Below are 20,570 nucleotides of genomic sequence, written 5' to 3'. Positions count from 1 at the left end.
GCATGAGGAATGAATGACTAGACAGGGGTCATGGGTGGTATTGATAAGAATCCTCTTATGCAAATTGTTCCCTAACCCAAAGTTCAATATCAGCAGATCTGGATTAGAAGGAAGCTTCTGCCAGATTCTACATGAGAACTGCAGAGAAACAATAAAGGGTAGGATCCAGCACTCTACATTGGTCTGGGGACTCATCACAGCATGGTTCTTATCACATCATTCCCTGGCTTAAATGTCTTACTTGATTCCTTATAGCCCAAAATATGAACTTCAAACCTGCCTGTACAACCATACTCAATCTGTTCCCTCCTATCTACCTATCTCACCTTTTCTTGCTCTCATCCACACCCCCCATGCTCCAGCTTTGGTATAAAATATCATCCCCCTGCCCAAACACACTATACTTTAATTACCACTTCCAGTCGCCATTCCTGTCTGCAGTGAACTCATCTCTTCTTTTCCAGGAACAGTGACTGCTTCTTATATATCTCCTTGTCCCTACGGCCCACATACCGAGCATATGCCCAAAACATTTTGGCTAAATGAATAAAGGATGAATAATCTCCATTCCTGAACTGGTTATGGATCTGCCCACTTGAGGAACTTTGAACCAGAAATGCTGGGATTCCTGTGGATGGAAGCAAAGTTGTTACTATAAAGTAAAGATGGGTGAAGAGTGACAAGAGATGAGGCAGGAAAGGTAGGCAGCTTGAATTTCACCCATAGAAAATAAGGAGCCACTGAAGATTTTTAAGTCAGGGAGGGGCATTCATGTTCTAGAATATGCCTTCCTCCAGAGTATGCGGGATGGACTAGAATTGGAGGAGTGGGGGCAAGATGGCAGTCCAGTCTTTCATTAACTCATCTACTAACCAGCCTGTGATCTCACTGAGGATAAGGATCAAGTCAAATGAACAGACGTTAGCGAATACTAACAGTATGTGTGTTAACACGAAAGAATGGTCAAATCTACAAGGGTACCTGTTCCTCTTCCTCAGGGATAGAATGCACTGTTGTCTTGCAAGGATAGGGTGGTACTCAGCATCTAGGAGCCCTTGGTATGTCTCCAAAGACTGAGGATTCTGGGCTTTGGGAGATACATGGCATGAAGAAGCTCTGGCCAGGGCTTGCACTAAACATGAAATCTGTAAACAGGCCTTTAAGGTCAATAAACAGTGGAATATTCTTGCCATATTTTTCTTCCAAAATCCACAACTAGGGAACAATGCAATATTGTCAGTAAAAAGCAATACATTTCCAAGTTTCATGGAAACTAGCAAAGTAGAAGGCATTAGCCTTGCCATCCGCCCCCCACTTTTAAGAGAATAGAAAAAGTTGAGACAAGATTATAAACTGTGGAAGTAAACTGTCTAGGCAACCAGCACAAAGCCAGAGTCATCCTGCCTCCACAGCTATCTTTTACCCATGTTCATAAATCATGTGAAGTCAGCAGCTGTTCTGAAAGCTATTCAATATTGGAAACCTTTTTAAAATTTAATTTCCAAGGCCTATTTTTTTAAAAAAAATTGATTTTACTAAGTCATAGCTTCAACCAAAAGAATACATATATTTTAAAAGTATAATCTGATGATTTTTGATTGGTGTATACACCTGTGCAACCATCACCACAATCAAGAGACAGAATATTTCCTCCGCCCTAGGTTCGTTGGTGTAGTCAGCTCCTTCTCACTCCAGCCCAGGGCAACCACTGATGTGCTTTCACCCAGACTATTTCCTCCAGACCGTCAGACAGACTTTCTCTACTTTATGATTTAACATACATGAAGTCATTTGCTATGTACTCTTGTATCTGGCTTCTTTTTGCTTAGTACATGGTATTTAAAATTTATTCATATTGTTTTGTGGATCACAAGTTTGTTACTATGGAATATTGACTTAGCAACAAAAAAGCAGGTATATAACACATTATTTATTCACCTGGCACTTGACATTTGGGCTGTTTTCAGATTGTGTACTACAGAGTTGCCTTAAACATGCATGCATAAACCTGTTTGGACATGTATTTTCACTTCTCTTGGGTGAATACTTAGGAGCAGGACTGCTGGGTATTGTGGCAGACCTATGTTTAACTTCAGAGAAAACTGCTGTTTTTCAAAGTGACTATACTATTTCTACTCCCAGAAGCAGTGATAAATTCTAGATAAATTTTTTCATGTCTTTGACAATCTTTGGTGCTATCAGTCTTTAAGACATTTTAAAGTCAGCTTTATTGAGGTATGATTACGTACATTAAAATTCACCACTCTTGGTAAATAGTTCTATGAATTTCAAAAGATACATACAAATATCCATCACCACAATCAAGATCAAGATAAAGAACAGTTCCATCATCCCCCAAATTTCCCTGTGCTACCTGATAGGCTTGGAAATCACGCCTCTGATGTCTATCCCTACAGTTTTGCTGGTTCCAGGATGTCTTATTAGTGGATTTGTTCACTTATAATGGATTTGAGAGTCATTCATTTTGTTGGGCACATCAGCAGTTTTTAAATTTTTTATTGCTCAGCAGTATTCCATTTCACAGACATACCACTACTTGTTTACACATGTACCGGTTGCAGGAGGACATTTAGATTGTTTCCTTTTTTGGGCAATTATGAACAAAGCTGCTAAAAATATATACATGTGTTTGAATGTATATAAATTTTCATTTTCTTGGGTAAATACCTAGGAGTTAGACTGCTTGGTCATATATAACAAATGTTTAAGATGTAAATTTATATGGAATTCCTGATCTTTTAGTCATATCAGTGGGTACAGAATAGTACTTCAAGGTGGTTTTAATTTGCATCCTCTAAGATGCTAAGTATCTCTTCATGTGTTCGTCGGCTATTTGAATAATTTTGTGTGTGTGTGTGTGTGTGTGTGCGTGTTGGCTCTTCAAGTCTTTGGCTTACCTTAATTGGACTTTCTTATTAAGTTTCTGGGATTCTTTATGTATCTTGCATGAGTTTATTTTTTCAGATTTAACTATTAGGTCTATTTTCTCTCAGTCTATAGCTTCTTTCTCTCTTCCTTAATGCTATCTTTGGAAAAAAAATATTTTATCTTTTGTGATGTCTTTGGAAAAACTATTTTATCTTTTGTGAGGTCCAATTTATTGATTTTTCTTTTATGACATGTTTTTGTGTCCTAGGAAATCTTTGCCTACTCCAATTCAGGAAGATTTTTCTCCTCCTTTTTTCCCCCTAGTCATTATATAGTTTTTGCTTCTATGTTTAGGTTTACAATCTGTTTTAAGCTAATGTCTGCATGAGATAAAAGTCAAAGTTCATTTTTTTCCATATTGATATCCAGTTGTTTGAACATATTTGTTGGGACATCCCCCAACCAACAAAACTCAACTGTTCTTTCTCTGTTGAATTGCTTGGGTGTGTTTGTTGAAAATCAATTGTCCGTGTACTTATAGGTCTAATTCTGGACCCTTTATTTGAGTCTATTGACTTAGATGTCTATCTATACTATCTTGATTGCAATAACTCTGTAGTATTGCTTAAAGGCAGGTAATATCAGTTTTATGGCTTTATTCTTCCTTCTCAACATTGTTTTGGCTATTCTAGTTCTTTCGCATATTCATATACATTTTAGAACCAGCTTGTCAAGTTTTCAGAAAAAAAAAAGGCCATCTGGAATTTGGGTTGGGATTATACTGAATCTATAGATCAATTTAGGGAAAATTAACATCTTAAAAATATTGAGTAAAAAAATATTTAGTCTTCCAATCCAAAACATGGAATATCTCTCCATGTATTTAGGTCTTTCGATTTTTTTTTTCTCAAGTGTTTTATAGACTGCAGCATACAAATCTTACACATTTTTTGTTAAATTTATTCCTAAGTATTTTGTGTTTTGTATGCTATTTTAAATGGTACTTTAAAAAATCCCATTTTTAAATTGCTCATTACAAGCATACAGAAATACATTTCAATTTTGTATACTGACCTTAACCTGCACCTCTGTTACATTCATTTGTGAGACTCTTCAGATTTTCGATATATGTAATTATGATGTGTGTGTAAATATAATTTTATTTACTTCATTTAGTATTTAGGGCTTTCATTTCTTTTCCTTGTCTTAGGGAGTGGGTTAGAACCTCCAATGCAATGCTGAGGAGAGACAGAGAGATCACATGTTCTTTGCTGGTGCCATCCTCCAGGGGAAAGCAGTCAGTCCTGCTCTTGATGTGAACTGTAGGTCCCACCCAGATGCTGCTATTATAATGAGGATTCCAGTCTGCTAACAGCTTTAGATGAATAGGTGTTGAATTTTTTCTAAAATATGTTTTTTTAAAAATATATTTTTAGATGTTGATAGACCCTTATTTTATTCATCTATTTATATGTGGTGCTGAGAATAGAACCCAGTGCCTCACACGTTAGGCAAGGGCTCTACCACTGAGTTACAACCCTAGTCCCCTAAAATGCTTTTTTTGTGTAATGTCGTTTTTATCTACGGATAGGCAAATTACATGGATTTTCAAATATTTAGCCAATCTATTCACTTAATCATGGTGCATTATTCTCTTTATATGTTGCTGGATTCAATTGACCAACATACTATTAAATTTTTGCATCTGTATTTATGAGGCATATTAGCTTATGTTTTCTTTTCTTATAAATTCTTTGCTTTTCATGTCAGGGTAATGCTAACCTCATAGAATAAGCTGAGAGGTGTTCCTTTACCTCTATTTTCTGAAAAAGTTTGTAAAAGATTGTACTAGTTTGTCTTAAATGTATGATAAAATTAGCCAGTGAAGATATCTGGACCTGAAATTTTCTTTGTGGGCAAGTTTTAATTATAAATTCCAAAAAGTACTAGAAATTATGCTATTTTTGAAAAATCCTTTAGTCATTTTCTGTAATTTGTATATTTGAAGGAGTCTGTTCATTTCTTCTAACTTGCCAAAATTATAGACAAAAAGACATTCATAATACCCCTGTATTTTCTTTTGTATGTTTGTGTGTGTGTGTGTGTGTGTGTGTGTGTGTGTGTGTGTGTGTGTGTATGTATGGTACCATGGATTGAGCCCAGGGACTCTCCACCACTGAGGTACACTCCTAACCCCTTTTGTTTTGAGACTGGGTCTCATTGAGTTGCCCAGGCTTGAATTTGCAATCCTCCTGCCTCAGCCTCCAGAGTCGCTGGGATTATAAGCATGCATCACTGTGCCCAGTATCCTTTTTAGCTGTTTTTAAAAAAGCCTTTTATTTTGGATTGTTTTTAGATTTACAGAAAGTTCCAAATGTTTACAAAAAGTATTGTATGTTCTGCACTCACTTTCAGTTTCCTCTCATTCATCTTGTCCCACCACTGGAAATTTGTCAAAGCTAAGAAACTGAAGTTGGGATGTTATTAACTGAACTCTAGTCTCTATTGTGATTTTTCCAATTTTCCCACTAAAGTTGTTTTTTCTATCTCAGGATTCGGTCCAGATTTAGTTGTCATATCTCCTTATTCTCCTCTAATCTATTCTCCTCTAGTCTTTCCTTTGCTGTTTTTTATAACCTAGTTGTTTTGAGACTTATTGGTCAGGTATCCTGTAGAAGTTCCCTGAATTTGAGTTTATCTGAAGTTTCTGTCATGATTAGAATAGGATTTTGAAAAGAATGTAGCAGAGGTGAAGTATCCTCATCACATGATATCAGGGGTTACATGACAGTCACATGACCTTCCTGGTGATATTAAACTTGATTGCCTGGGTAAGGTAGTAGCTGTCTGTTTCCCCACTAAAGTTACTATTTCTTCCTTTACATAATTTATTTTTATAAGTAAAACAATAAGTCCAGTATACATCCAAGTGTAAGTTCTCTCCTGGAAAGAAGAGAATTTATAGATATTTAACTTTTTCTAGGAGGAAGCTTTGTCTCTTCTCTCTACCAACTCTCTTGATTAGTGATTCAGATTCATCTATCTGAATTTTTATATATGAAGTAGAATTCCAATAGACAGCACTGGGTCTTTGCTTTTTAAAAACCTCTTTTAATTAGAGTATTTAGATGATGTATATTAAATGTAATAATCGAGAGTTGGAAAAATCTATCATCTTGCTAACTTTTCTATATGTTTTACTTGTGTTTGGTTCCCTTATTTTTTCCACAAGAAATTCTTTGGACCTTCAAAAGAAGCTTATTACATATATGAAGACATAACACAGACACATATATCCCACTTTTTTCTTAGGGGTTTCTCCAAGATTAATAATATACATTTTTGACAATACCGTGTACCTTCAACTGGGTGCAGTGGCACATGCCTATAATGCCAGTTACTAGGGTGATTGAGGCAGAGAATCACAAATTTGAAGCCAGTCTGGGCAACTGAGCAAGATCTTGTCTCAAAATTAAAAAATGAGGTTTACCAATAAAGTGCCCTGGATTCAACCCCAATTCTCAAAAAAAAAAAAAAAAAAGTTTCAATATTATACTAGTTTATATATAATGTAAGAACTTTTAATTAAACAGCATAATTCTGTTCTCCACCTCACCCTCTCCTTTGTACTACTATTTATGAAATAACATAATACATCAGTATTATTATTATTATTATTACTATATACTGGATTGAACCCAGGAGCACTTAACCACTAAGCCATATCCCCAGCCCTTTTAAAATTTTGAGACAGAGTCTCACTAGGTTCTTTACAGTCTTGCTAAGTTGCTAAGACTGGCTTCAAACCTGCGATCCTCCTGCCTCAGCCTCCCTAGCTGCTGGGATTACAGGTGTGTGCCACCCTGCCCAGCTCATCAGTATTATTTTTCCTTTACATGTTCACCTATCTTCTATAGAAATTAAAAATGAGACAGTAAATTTCTCATATTTAGCTACATATTTACTATTTCTTGTTCTTTTCACTCTCTTATCATTTAAGTTTCTCTGTGGTATCACTTTTTTTTTTCCCACCTGAAGAACTTCCTTTGATATTTCTTATAGCTCAGGTATGCTGACAATTATTTCTTTCACTTTTTATTTGTCTGAAAAAAAGTCTTAATTTTGCTTTCCTTTTGAAGCATATTTTCACTGTACACAGAATTCTAGGTTGACCAAAATTTTCTATCATCACTTAAGTATCATTCCATTATCTTCTGATGTACATAGTTTTAGACAAGAAGTCTGCTGTGATTACTTATTTCTCTAATATTTTTTCTCTAGATAATTTTAAACTTTTCATCACTGGTTTTGAGTAATTATGATGTACCTTTGTGCGGTCTTTATTTAATTTTTTTTTGAGTTCCTTATGCTTGAGGTTCATTGAGCTTCTTAGAACTTTGAGTTTATTATTTTCATCAAAAAATTTAAAAATTCACCTTCCTCATCTGCTAGGACTCCAATTACATGCATGTTAGTCCTCTTGAGACTGTGATATGGGTCACTGAGGTTCTGTTAATTTTTTTCAGTCTTCTTTCTTTCTCAGCTTCATACTAGACAGTTTTTATTGCTATGTCTTCAAGTTCATTTTTCTTTTATTCTGAAGTGTCTCATTGCCTCCTAATTCCAGAAGTGATTTTCTTTTTATTTGGGGTATTATATTTTTCCCTTTAGATGTTCCATTTTATTCTTTCTATATCTTGTATTTCTCTCATTTAGTTGAAGTCTTCCTTTAAATCCAAGGACATATTTACATTCTTTATACTACATGTTTCAAGTTCCTTGTCTTCTGGTTCTACCATATCTGTCATTTTTAGGTCTGCTTATATTGACTAATTTTTCTTGTTACATTCCTGACTCTCAACATGTGTTGTACTTTTAAAATAGGATGGTAGGTACTCATAAAGTCATGAGCTGAGTGCTGGGTTTGTTGTCTTCTTTTAAAAGGGACTGAAGTTTATTTTGACAAGCAGTTAAATTTTCTTGCACATTAGGCTGATTCCTTCAAGACTTTAGAAATGGACGTGTTTCAAACTTTTTTTTTTTTTTTTTTTTTTTGTACTGGTGATTGAATCGAGGGGTGCTTTGCCATTGACTCACATCCTCAGAACTTCTTATTTTTTATTTTGAAACAGAATCTATCTAAGTTGCTTAGGGACCTGCAAAGTTGTTGAGGCTGGCCTTGATCTTGTGATCCTCCTGTCTCAGACTCCTAAGTCATTGGGATTACTTAAAACTTCTTATTGAAGTTTAACAGAATAACATAAAAATTAACTCACCATAATTTTAAAAATTATGTCCAGCTTGAATTCTTCCCCACATAACAGGCACTCAGTTCAAAAGCCAGCATATTACCAGTACTCCTAAAGCCCTCTCTTCAGGTTTTTGAGTCTTGATTTTATGTATTGTTTGGGCGGAGATAAAATAATGTTTACTCTAGAGTTAATTTAGACCTACTATCAAGTCATAGTGGGTCTCTAGTGCTTATCCTCATTGATCAACCAGGTCTCTTTACTCTGACTGGTCTGAATCTGAATGATTCCTAGGATTGTATGAACTCTGGGAATAGTTCATTGTGTAGATTCCTATTAGGAGTTTCACTCTCCACATGGGAAGATTAGTCTTCAGCACATCAGTCAATTCAGATTTCTGAAACTTTTTTTGTGATGTTGCTCCCTCCTGTCTAGTACTCTTACTCACAAACTCAGATCTTTAACCTTTTAACTCACCAAGAGTGTTGTACTTTGCTGGGGATTCCTCCCCTGCTTTCTGGTACCAGGCATCTGGAAAATGCCTCAAGGCAGAAAGCCAGAGGAATGATAAGCCTCACATCACTTCTTTCCTCTCATTCTGGGATCACAGCTCTGAATGGCCTGTTATCTAATCTGTCTGTCCAGAATTTTAATAGTTAATGATATGAAGATTAATCCATTTCCAATTGTTACATCATGGCTAGAAGCAGAACCAAGACCTCTTTTAATAAAATTTCCAGCATAGATGCCATGTTTTGTAAGATTTTATCTACCAAAATAACCCAACCCATATGTGCTTTCCATCTTTCCATCTATCTATTTAGTGGTTGCTAGATCTTTGGGAAACAAGGATTTGGTCTGTGTTCTCAAAAACTGACAATTCAAAGGGAAACCAGAAATGGGTAATAGATCAGTGCAATTACACAAGCTATACAAAGGGTTTTGTCAAAAGATATGGTCAAATCACTTGCAGAGGTCAAGGTAAGTTTTTAGCATAATGTTTAGAGAAGGTCTTGAAGAATGAGTAAGAGATTAATTGTTGGGATAGGAAATTTTGAACAAAAGAAACTGTATGCAAAGTATGAAGCAATGGAACAACACATAAGTTTGGGAGAACTACTAACATAGAGTTAGAAGAAGGAGGGGAGAGAGCTAAAGCTATGAAAAAACAATCAAATAGAAACCCCAGGGACATCATATCATGAAGCAGGGCTTTAAATGCTGTGCTCATCATCATTCATAACGTGTACTTTATTGTTAACCACCACCTAGAGTGATCACAGGATGGAGATTTTGATTATATACATTGAATTCTTAAAACAACCTAATGAAGAAATGAAGGCTCAGGGAGCTTCAGTAATTTTGCCCCAAATCACATGGCCAGGATTTAAACATAGGTCTGTTTGATTCCAAAGCAAACAAAGCAAAATTGCCTTGAATCTGCAGGCAAAGGGAAGCTATGGAAGGATATTTTGTCTTTAGAAGTTTTTTCAGATTCTGTTCATTAATGGAGTAGTTTCAAGTAGGAGGGATATATAGTTTAATTTTTGATTTTAGAAAGATCACTCTGGCACACCTGGAAGGACTGAAGGGAGGAGGGTGGGATTAGATGAACCGGTTTGTAGACTGCTGGCAATAGTGCAGGAGAGAAGAAAGAGGATGCATTAGGTGACATTTAGGAGGGTTGGGAAAGAAGATGTGAACTGGCAAAAAATTTAAGTTCAATCTTTTGGCAGCTCTGGCAAAAGGGGTATTGTAAGGTCAACTGTGGACATGCTAATATGCTGAAAGTACCAGGTCTTATGTCAAAGATGAGACAGGATCTCTCCTCTTGTAAAGTTCATGTAGCATTATAGAATCGAACTTATGAATTCCACTGAAATAGTAGGTGCCTTATGGACCACATTCCCACAAACCCCGTGCTGGGAACCACTGCTGTAAAATATTCTCAACTCCCCTTCAAACCAGCTTGAAGATAGGAAGACCCATGTGCCGAGGCTCAGACTGTCAGGATCTGGAGGGTATTAGTGATCTCCCAACTTGCTTGTAATTATCAACAACTATTTTATTTAAAAATGCAGGTATCATTTATCAACCACTGACAACATATGAGCACTGTACTAAGTGATGGGCAAACATTATTTTTACCACAACAATCCTCAGAGAACTCTTGGCACCTCTCCTGTAGAGTGGAAACCGAAGTGCTGAGAGAGAAAATAACTTGAGTTCCTTTGCTTCCCTGAGACAGCCTCAATGATCATTGAAAAGGAAACTTGGAATCTGCCATCTTTGGGAGGACTCCATTAAACTCTCCCAAATTTTGTTACTTTCTCTCTTGAGCCTTTCCGTGTCTGGTTTTCATTTTCCTGTGGTCCCTGTTGTGCCACACTGTGATGTACATACATATAATTTACATGTCTGCTTCCCCTCACTGGAATGTACTCTGTGGAGTCTGCCTCCTTTTTGCCTGTGCAGTCAGAGTAGTACAGATGGGGTCAGTTGGAGCACTGCATGGGTTCTGAGCTGACAGTCACTCATCCTGTTCTGTGCAGAGCCCTTGGTCATTTTTTGCAGCTGATATGCCTCACAGTCACTTCCCACATTCACTTGGCAGTTGCAAAGTCCTTGCCTGAGATAGCCATGGCATACAGAGGAGTTTGACCAGGGAAAGGGAACAGGGTAGGTTCCATGCCCTCAAGAGTTGGGTTCACATATTGGCTCCACTTCCCGCCAGCTCTGTGGGTTTAGTGGGAGTGGGGAAGAGACCTTCCTCAGAGAGGTGCACAGAGGAAAAGAGAGGTCAATGACAAGGACTTAGCATAGCACTTAGTGAACAATAGGTCAATAATAATAGCCATTGTTCATTGATGTTGCAAAGGAAACATCTTTTATAGCACACAAATAACATCCCATCCCAAATCTCACTGGAAGGTAAAAGTAGAGAAGTTTGAAATTCGGTTATAAGTCATTCATTAACTCACAGTAATCCCTTCAGAAAAGCACAGTGCCGTAAGGGCTCCTGGCAGATGGAGCATCACTGCCCATGTCAAACACTCACCCTACCAGACACAAACCTAGCCTGATCTGCTGCACAGGGCCAGCAACATGGGCTTCTTTCAGTCTGGAAGCCAGAAGAATGTATGGATATTCTGGCACATGGAACCACAGAAGGAAGACCAGGAACATCAAGACCACCCTTGCCTATGAGGCCTGATCCTCCTTCGGGTAGACTATGATGGAGACAAGCCAACTTTCACAGCTGCCACAGGATACAAGAACTTAAGGTACAGTATGGCCAGATGTCAACTGGTAAACATGGCAGTCAGTCACCTTCAGTTCTACAGAATCCACATTCTGTCTAGGTCTGAGGTAAAAGATCTAGGGGACACAGCCACATTCAGAGCACTGATACAGTGATACCTGCTATGGGGGGAAGTGGCTATGCTTAGCTATAGTCCAGGAAAAATGTAGGTTTGAATTACTGCACACTGCTCACGCTGAACACCCTCCTACCCACTGTCTGGGTGTCACTTGGGATGCTACCCTGCTCTCTAGAGATGACAATGCTAGGGAAGGGTGGCATCCCCCTTCCTAGGTTCCCACAGAAGAGAAGCTGCTAAGACTCTGGAATCACTTCACAGACTTTCAGATGAAAGTCCTCAAAGTAAAACAAGACTCAAAGAATAAACCATCTCACAACTTTCTACACTGTTCCAGAGAATACAGAGAAACAAACCACAGTTCTTAGGCCACAGGAAAACCACAGCTGTCTTCTCTCCTCCCCTACACTCTAAGTCATGTTCATTTCCATGGCACAAGCAAGCAGGAGTCAGACCTCAAGAGCTCATTACCCACCACATCATTTGGAAGGCTCTGGAGGTCATCAAAGGGGGTTTCCAGGGTGTTGGTATCCACATTCAGGATCACGACATCATCCAGGGCCATGTTTCTGACTTTCTGCAAATAAACAAAATCCAGAAGACAGAGTCATTGAAATGCCACCAGGACACAGATATTTCCTCTTCTCCCTCTCCAGGGAGGGGAATAGGGAAGAAAGTGACATTTGACCAAAGCCTACCCTCTGGCAGCTCAATGCTAGGTAGTTCACATTTGTTGTTCATTTAACTCCCACAAAAACTCTTGAGCTTGCATGTCACCCCCAGTCCCAGGAGTGAAGTGAGTTTAACTCAGGCTAACTAACACGCCCCAGATCTCATAGCTAGGAAGGAAAGATTATACCCTATCAATGTTTTCTTTGTGCACACGCATGTGCATGAGTGCACTTTTTAAAACACAAGCTGAAGGTCTAAAGCTCTGGCCCCAGGAATGCAGACATACAGAGAGTCATATTCAATCCATCCCTCTCATTTACCCAAAGTGACCTGCCCGTCTCTCCTTTGGATCTCATCATTCTTGGGTATGGAAGATGGCATGTGACCTAGTAGAACATGTTCATGTTTCTTTTGAACATGAAGTAGGAAGATCACACTTTCAATCTGGTTCCATTTTCCATAAAAACCAAGTTATTAATGGCTTTGACCACAAGTCACTCTTTCAGTGGTATCATAGGAATGATGAGGGAGACTCAGGTCTTCTAGAAGAGGTACTTGGTGAGGGGAGGGGTGATGAAGGGATGATACGGAGTCCCTCATCTAGCAGCAACTACTCATAATCTGTGACATCAAGACATTGTGCGGTCTGAGTTTTTAATTGTTCAATTCCACTGTTAAACCACTGTTAAAATCCATTTTCATCTTTCTCCTGCCTGCCCACCACCATTCAGTCCTCCTCCCCATCATATATCAAACTTGCTGCTCACAGGTTTGAAACTTCAGAACACTATTTTATTTTGCCCTACGTAGAAAGACTCTATTAGTTGTCATTCAAACTGGGACATTTGTGGATGTAAAAGACAGCATATCACACCAGGGTCACAGGAAGAAGATGGAACATACAGTAACCCTACATGTAAGGGATTGATTTCATTATTAATTCCTCTTTGAGTGCACCACACACGAATGTGCAGGGATGCACTGCCCAGGAGGCCTGGCCAGCAAGGCCTGAACTGAAGGTGCCAACGTGTGCCTGCAGAGGCCCTGGCTGGGGTGGAGGTGGGGAACATATCTAATTCACCTAGAGTGCTGTAAATGGGCTGGCACCAGACCCAGACATCTGATGGTGTGAAAGTCCATTTGCTAATGCTCTGGAAATGGCCAATTACAATGTACAATTAATACTTATTAGACTCTGCAAGTGGATGTTATTACCCTTATTGTTCATAACTTGAGGAAAAGTTCAGGTAAGTGAGGTAAGTGGCAAAAGATAGAACAGCACTGGCTACCTCTACAGCCCATGTTCTCTGCACCGCATATCTACCTCCTTGTCGCCAGACACCCTCAGTAAGACTGAGGTCAGCCCTCTCACTGGAACCCCAGCACCCCTTTGCCTACCTCCCCCTGCTGGGTTCATCTGTTAAGCCTGCCTCTGTGTAATAATCAGTGGCTGACAAAGTGATCCACGCTTGGTAAGTGCTCATGTTGGCTGATATTTAAACTCTAATCCCTGGGACACCACTTGGTACCTAAATAAATATTTTGAGATTCTTCCCAGCAGGAGGTGGAACCATGCTGGTCAGAAGACTTCTCAGGTTGGAAATAAACTCCCAGGCAACCCTTTCACTTATGACCAGAGCCTCTAACTCCTTCTGTTATTGACTGACTCCTCTGGGCCACTGGGGCCAGTCCACGAACCCATCAATCAACCTGGAAACATCTGCCAAGTCCTTACCATGTGCTGAGATCCACAGAGGATAGCCACAATCACCTACCTGTTTATTCTCCCAGCCAAACCCCAATATGCATATTAACTGCTGCCTCAGGTCAACAGTTATCAGCAAATAGTGAAGGGGCTGATAGTAATACAAACACTGAATGTTCTATAGCACTTTTGTCTTACAAAGTATAATCCCTATTTCATGGAGGAGAACATCAAGACTCAGTGAGCTGTCCACCATTCCTTAGCTGCCTTACTCTGCCAGCAGCCCAGAGGGTTGAAGGCCTCACAGTGCGCCAGTAGGAAGTTACACAGCATGAACAACCATTTTTTCTTCTATGTTACATTTCGGAGCTTATGAAGGATCATCGCACAATGTTTTCATTTCTACCAGTAAAGCGGGTGGTGAGATATCACCATTCCCAGTTCCAAGATGGGAAACTGAGGCTCCAGGAAGTGCCACAACTTGCCCGAGGCTGTGTACTGCTAACTGGCTTCTTCATCTGAGTAGCTGGAAGAGTTGTGGTGACCGCCCTCCTTCCCTCACATTCCTCTGGGCTGCTGTGAGGACAGGGCCACAGCGCCAAGCCACAGTATGGTACCATTTAGTGGCTCTTATTGTTACTTAACACACGTGATAGCTACAGACAGTCAGAAGAGCTGCAGTGGTGGTAGCCTAAGGGCAAAAATGCTCTGGCCTCTTGGTGGTAACTACTTGCCTCTCACTTTGAAGGCTGTAGAAACAGAATCAGAGGCAGTAGAGGACACCAGACCTCGAGGACTAAAAGGGTGCCCAAGCACCTGGCATCACCTATTTGCCTCATCTGACCTCCCAAACGGTCCCACACAGAAGGGGGCAGGAGGCAGTGACCACTGGAGAGAAGCAGCAGGGGCTGAAAGGCCTTGTGAGTGGATGTTGATTCTGGACCAGAATTGGGTCTTGTTTCTCTGTCCCCAGAGAGGCCCCTGGAGCACAGACCAGCCCTTGTGGACTCTCCACGGCTAGGCTGGAGCAGGCTTTTGATTTCTTCCCACTCCTGGCTGGAGGACTTGCCGGCTAAGCTGTGTGGAGTGTTTACTTTTTCAACAATGGCAGCAGGCTGAAGAAGAGGAAAAAACCTGGCCCTTTTTTCATATTTAGCAGGCCAAGGTCCCCTTAGTAACCGAAATGCCCCTAGCACCAGGCTCCAGGCAGGAGCTGCAGTGGCACAGTTTCCTCTTGCAGGACAATGCTGCCCTCTTGGTGGCAAGGCCTCTCCAAAGGGGCTGGCATGGGTTCAAGGGCCTTCCTGAAGCTCAGTGTTCCCAAGGAAAGAATCAGAGGCCAGTTTGGCCGGATGGTGCTCTGTCCCTGAAAGACTCAAGGCAACAAGGAGAAGGAAGAAAAGCAAGAAAAACTCACTGGGACTGTGGAGAGGGGAGCGCTGGAGGAGAAGGAAGCTGGATGACTACTGGGTACCAGCGCATTTCATCTAAACTGTGCTGTGAGGGAGATACTACCGTGTTCCTGGTAAAGGTGAGGAACTGGCAGCTCAGAGAGGCAAGCAAATTGCCCGAAGCCACATAGTGAGTAGCAGCAGAGCTGGCTTCGAACACAGTATGATTCTAAAGCTTACCCCTCCCTAAAGAGATCCTAAATCCTTTGCTTGGGCTTCAGAATGAGTAGCTGTGAGGTGCATGCAGTTATATGAACACTCTCAAGACCTGGTGTCTCTTCTGCAAAATTACACCTGCCTTTTGTATCAGAAACATCACATGAACCTACTGCAAAAAAAGGGAAGACGTGCTGGGTGCTATGGTACACACCTGCAGTTCCAGCTTCTCGGGAGGCTTGAGGCAGGAGGAACACAAGTTCAAAGCCAGCCTGGGCAACTTAGCGAGACCCTATCTCAAAATACAATTTTAAAAAGGGCTGGGGATGTAGCTCAAGGGTAGAGTGCTTTGTGGAGCATTTGCTAGGCTCTGGGTTCCAACCCCAGTACTGCAAAAGAAAGAAAGGAAGGAAGGAAGGAGGTGGGGGCAGGGGGAGGGAAAGATGATTAAAAAAATTACTATTCCCCTAGTCCCTTCGATTGGAGACAATAGTGTATTTTCTTCCACGCTCCTCCCTCCCTCCCTTTAAAAACACAAGTTGGAATCATTCTTATTGCTCCTTTCTGATTTTCTCACTGATTGCAGTATAAGCAATGCTCCACTCCATTCAAAGCTTTATGGAGATCATTACTAATTGCTACAGGGCGCTCCACTGCATGAAGACAAACTCAGCCAAGCCCCTTTGGTTGAATGTTATTTCCAGCTTTAAAGATTCTATATAATATTGTCATGAAATCTGTAGGCATAAAGCTTTGTACTTCAGGATGGATTCCTAGAAGTGGAATTTAGTTTCCACTTCTTAAAAAGTGTCCCTCTCAAATTCGACTTTGAGAGATATCTTTACTTCCAATTATTTTAAAGTCATTTTATCCACAGCTTGTGTTTCCTACTCTAAGTGAAGAAAAATCAGCAAAGACACGAGCAGATGTCAAAATAGTCCTCCAAAAATCCTACCCAATTAAAACACTTACTAGTACCGCAGCACACCGAGACAGCTCTCCGGTAGCTTGTCCCACCAACACATTCCCTCTCTTTTTAGTTACAACATATGCCAAAGCTCCTGCCAGCTGCAAACCCTTCCCCCACCAGGCTCTATAAGCTTTTCCTCAGAATGAAGGAAAAAAAAAAAATACTGACATGCACACCGGGTTTCCAAATGGCATTTCTTACACAGAGAAACACACAAAAATGGCATCTTCCCATCAATATTGTTCATCAAAAATGTCTTGCCCTGTAAGCTTTGTCGCATGGTCTTAGTTTGACCCCTATCTTTGAGGCCAGGGAAGGCAAAATGCAAAGTATGAGAGGTGCTCCGCTGCAGCTGAGAGGACACTGGTTACAAGTTAGGGGTTGCCTCCAGCTTGCCCTCATCCAGCGGGAGTCTCATGCAGTGTACTCGACCTCACACACCTTTCAGGTTTTCATCCATGAAATGGGGATCAATTATCGACCCTACCTCACAGGGTTGTTGTGAGGTTAAGAGAAGCTAATGTACTTAAAAGATTCAGCATGAGGGGAGTGGCACATGCCTGTAATCTCAGAGGCTCAGGAAGCTGAGGCAGGAGGATCGTGAGTTCAAAGCCAGCCTCAGCAACTTAGCGAGGCTCCAAGCAACTCAGTGAGACCCTAAATAAAATACAGAAAAGGGCTGGGGATGTGGTTCAGTGACTGAGTGACCTTGAGTTCAATTTCCAGTACCCCCGACCCCCGCAAAAAAATAATTCAGCACTTGTTCCAGAACACCCATAACAGGTACTAAGTGAACAGTGGCTCCCTCCCTGCCTGCCTCCTCTCCTCTGATGGTCCCTAGAGCTTAGCTGTGGCTCACCTAAAAACTTGTGGGTAAAACTTGTGGGTCTGGAGTTACTTGTGTGAGTACTTGGTTTCTTTTGTAGTCTCTGGGCTTCTTGGGATCAAGGAGCTAGATCTCTGTACATTCAGCTTCTACCCAATATTTGGCTCAGCGGAAGCAATTCATGAATGAATGCATGAATGAATGAATGAGAGGGAGCAGAACCAGAGGAAAACAGCATGGACCCAGAAGCTAGTCCGAGTTCTAATTAATCTCCACCCTTTACCAGCAATACAAACTTGGGCAGGTCACTTAATCTTACCATGCCTCAGTTTCCTCTTCTGTCGACTGAGATAACAGAACCTACCTTACAGGTAAATTTTTTAAGTACTTATAGTAGTGCCGGGCACATGGGAAGTGCAAAGTTAAGTGTCTATGTTTAAAAAAAAAAACAAAAAAAAAAGTGATCTTTTGGGGTGATAGGAATATTCTATATATTTATTGTGGTGGTAGTTTCATGAGAATTGTAACTGTCAAAATTCATTTGCTCATTCACTTCAAATGAATGGTCTATTGTGCTTAAATCCACCTCAATGAAGCTGATAAGCACATTAGTACTATGTACAGAACACTGAACAAAATCACAACAGACCTGAAAACATAAAGAAAGCATGGATGAAGGTGAATGACAAAGCAACTCTCCTCAGGGACATCACCTGAAGTGTATCTGATTTGTGGATGTTTGGCTCTCTACCCACTTCCTTGTCTAGCTCAGGACTGTTAAAAAACTATTTTCATTTTATACCCTCTTAGGATAAACATAAAAATCCAATGTCTCTAGAGTTCCTGATATTCTTCCTTACTCAAGGTGGGGTCTGTGTGAGGATCACTCTACTTCTGGTATCCCCTAAAGCCAAGATGATTTTATACAATCTTACTTTCTAGAGTTCATTGTGTGAAAACAATGATGTTTCTTCCCTAAAATATTAAATAACATTGGCTACATTCATTTAAACCATGCCGGCCTGCACACAGGTGAGGATGACTTTGCCTATCAAGAGAAGGGATTCGACAGCTAGTGACGAAAGGCAGGACTCTGAGCCAGGCCACAGAATAAAGGGCAAGCGTTGGCCCTGGTAATTTGATGCAGGAGCTCCCAGGAGTGCTCAGGTGCTCACCTGACTGGGAAGTCCAGTGTGTGCGAGGCCCTGACTGCCATCCTCAGCACGGCTCCTACCTCTGCCTGCTCTCACAGACTGTGCAGCTGAGGGCAGGGCTTCTCAACTAGGGTAAAGGTTTTGGGGTCAGTGAGGAGCCAGAACCCAGTGGACTTTTTCTGTGGCCTTACACCAGGAACCCCTCCAGGACAAAGTCATATCCTACTTGTCTCCAGTGCCCAGCACAGAGCCTGATGCAAGCCACATGCTCATTAGCTGGAGAATGAGTATGACGGGCTGGATGCCCTCCACTGGGAGGCCGGCCTTGCAGCAGATGTCAACTTAAGCCCAGACGGTCAACGTAAGACCAACGTAAGCAAATTGGAGTCTGTTCAAGGAAGTGTGAGGGGAATAACAATAATGATGGCAATGATAACAATGATGTAAAATTATCATGATTAATTACTGTAGAATTAATTCACAGTGGACACAGAAAGTAAGATAGACATTCACATGGTGATTAAGACCATGAGTTCTAGAACGAAGCTGTCAGATTCAAGCCTTGCCTCTGCACTGTGTAACCTCCAGCAAGTTCTTTCTTTCTAAGCCTCAGTTTTCTTATCTATGAAATGGGGACAGTGCTGCACAGTTGTGCTATGAGGATTTAGTGAGGTGATATGTATGAGGAATTTAGCACAATACCTGATTGCACTAAGTAATCAATAAATGTTGGGCTATTAAAAGCAAGTTACCATGTTTGCAATTTGATGGTTATGTCAATAAAGGGAATAGGGTTCTGAGATGAAGAATTCAAACAACTGACTTTGAGAGCAAAATTAGAAGCTAACAAGACTGTACTTTTATAATATTTGCTATTAAAACGTAGATTACCATCAACCTTTTGTTCCTTTCCTGGTATGTCTCATATAAGCAAATTCTCTGAGGTCAGGCTGCCCGAGTCTGTATGTAGCTCAGTGGCAGAGTGCTTGCCTAGCATGTGCAAGGCCCTGGATTCTACCCCCAGCACTGGGGGGAATAATAAGTTCATCCCTCTGAGAGAGGCATAAATTACATGGCTCCTGACACCATGTGTGACGTCCTCCCAAGTATGACTTTGGCAGCTTTTTTTTTTTTTTTGAAAAGCAGGAAATGCAGTTGCAATTAAACTGAAAGCTACATCTTTATAGTTTATTAATAAAACTCTATACTGAATGACAACTGCTGGGTTTCATGCAGTTGATTTTCTGCAAAGTGTACTCCTATGGTCACAGAACAGTCCAAGCCACAACTGACTTTGCAAGGGACCTGCCCTTGCCAGAAGTTGTGTTCCATGCTTGGCACCCACCTCTTACTGACAGCTCATGGCTACAACATAATAGCCACTAGTTGCTGCTTTCCTCTCACAGCCCCACTATTAACGAATCAGTTATCCTAATTCTCACAGCACCCCCATAGAGAAAGAGGGATACCGAGGGTCAGGAAGGCAACAGCCTGACTAAAGTCATGTGGCTAAAGAAGCAGTGGAACTAAGCACTGACTCAGCTGGACAGCAATGCCTCTGTACTTCCCAATGCACCACATATTTGTACTATTTCAATCTGCAACTATAACAGGCCTCTTTTGGGCACACACAGATGAATCAAGTCCTGTAGTACTTTGATGTCTGGCCTACACTCCTTACAATTCCCAAAGAAGAGAGGGTCTCCTTCTGAATATCATACCCATTTCATGGATGAGAAAACTGAGGCTAAAGAAATTAAATAATTTGCCCATGCTGTTAGATTGTGTCAGAGAAAGGATTTGAATCCAGTTCCAAGAACCAGTGTTCCTTCCATTCTAGGGTACATGTGAAATGTGCTCAAATGCATGCGCATACATATGAGCACATAACAAAGAACAGCTTGGGGAGCTGGTGGCCTCCTAGAAGGAAAGGAAAGAGAAATCAGAAGGAAAAGTGGAAAGGATGGGAAGGGGAAAGGCACACATTCAGGGACTCTAAACTCTTCATTCCCTCCTGAAATCTAGGGTACATACAGATGAAGAGTGACATTTTCCTTCCCTGCCTCCGGTCACTAAGCTGCCAAGCGGTTGATAAACGTAGTGGCTTTTCTTTGGAGC

The 20,570-nt window shown here is 40.7% G+C and overlaps 1 protein-coding gene across 8 annotated transcripts in view; it reads right to left on the bottom strand.

Moving 5' to 3' along the window:
- Positions 1-20,570, bottom strand: part of Dennd1a (DENN domain containing 1A) — a 515,895-nt gene that overhangs the window by 164,850 nt on the left and 330,475 nt on the right. For all 8 annotated transcript variants that reach the window (XM_047525191.1, XM_047525194.1, XM_047525192.1 and 5 more), the window contains one exon: positions 11,994-12,095. In XM_047525191.1, the coding sequence (XP_047381147.1) occupies positions 11,994-12,095 (102 nt within the window). The remainder of the gene's footprint in view (positions 1-11,993; positions 12,096-20,570) is intronic.

This window comes from Sciurus carolinensis, chromosome 14, assembly GCF_902686445.1.
Source record: "Sciurus carolinensis chromosome 14, mSciCar1.2, whole genome shotgun sequence".
Classification (NCBI taxonomy): domain Eukaryota; kingdom Metazoa; phylum Chordata; class Mammalia; order Rodentia; family Sciuridae; genus Sciurus; species Sciurus carolinensis.
Note: the sequence above shows the minus strand (reverse complement) of the source record. Positions and strands in the feature narration are given on the sequence as shown.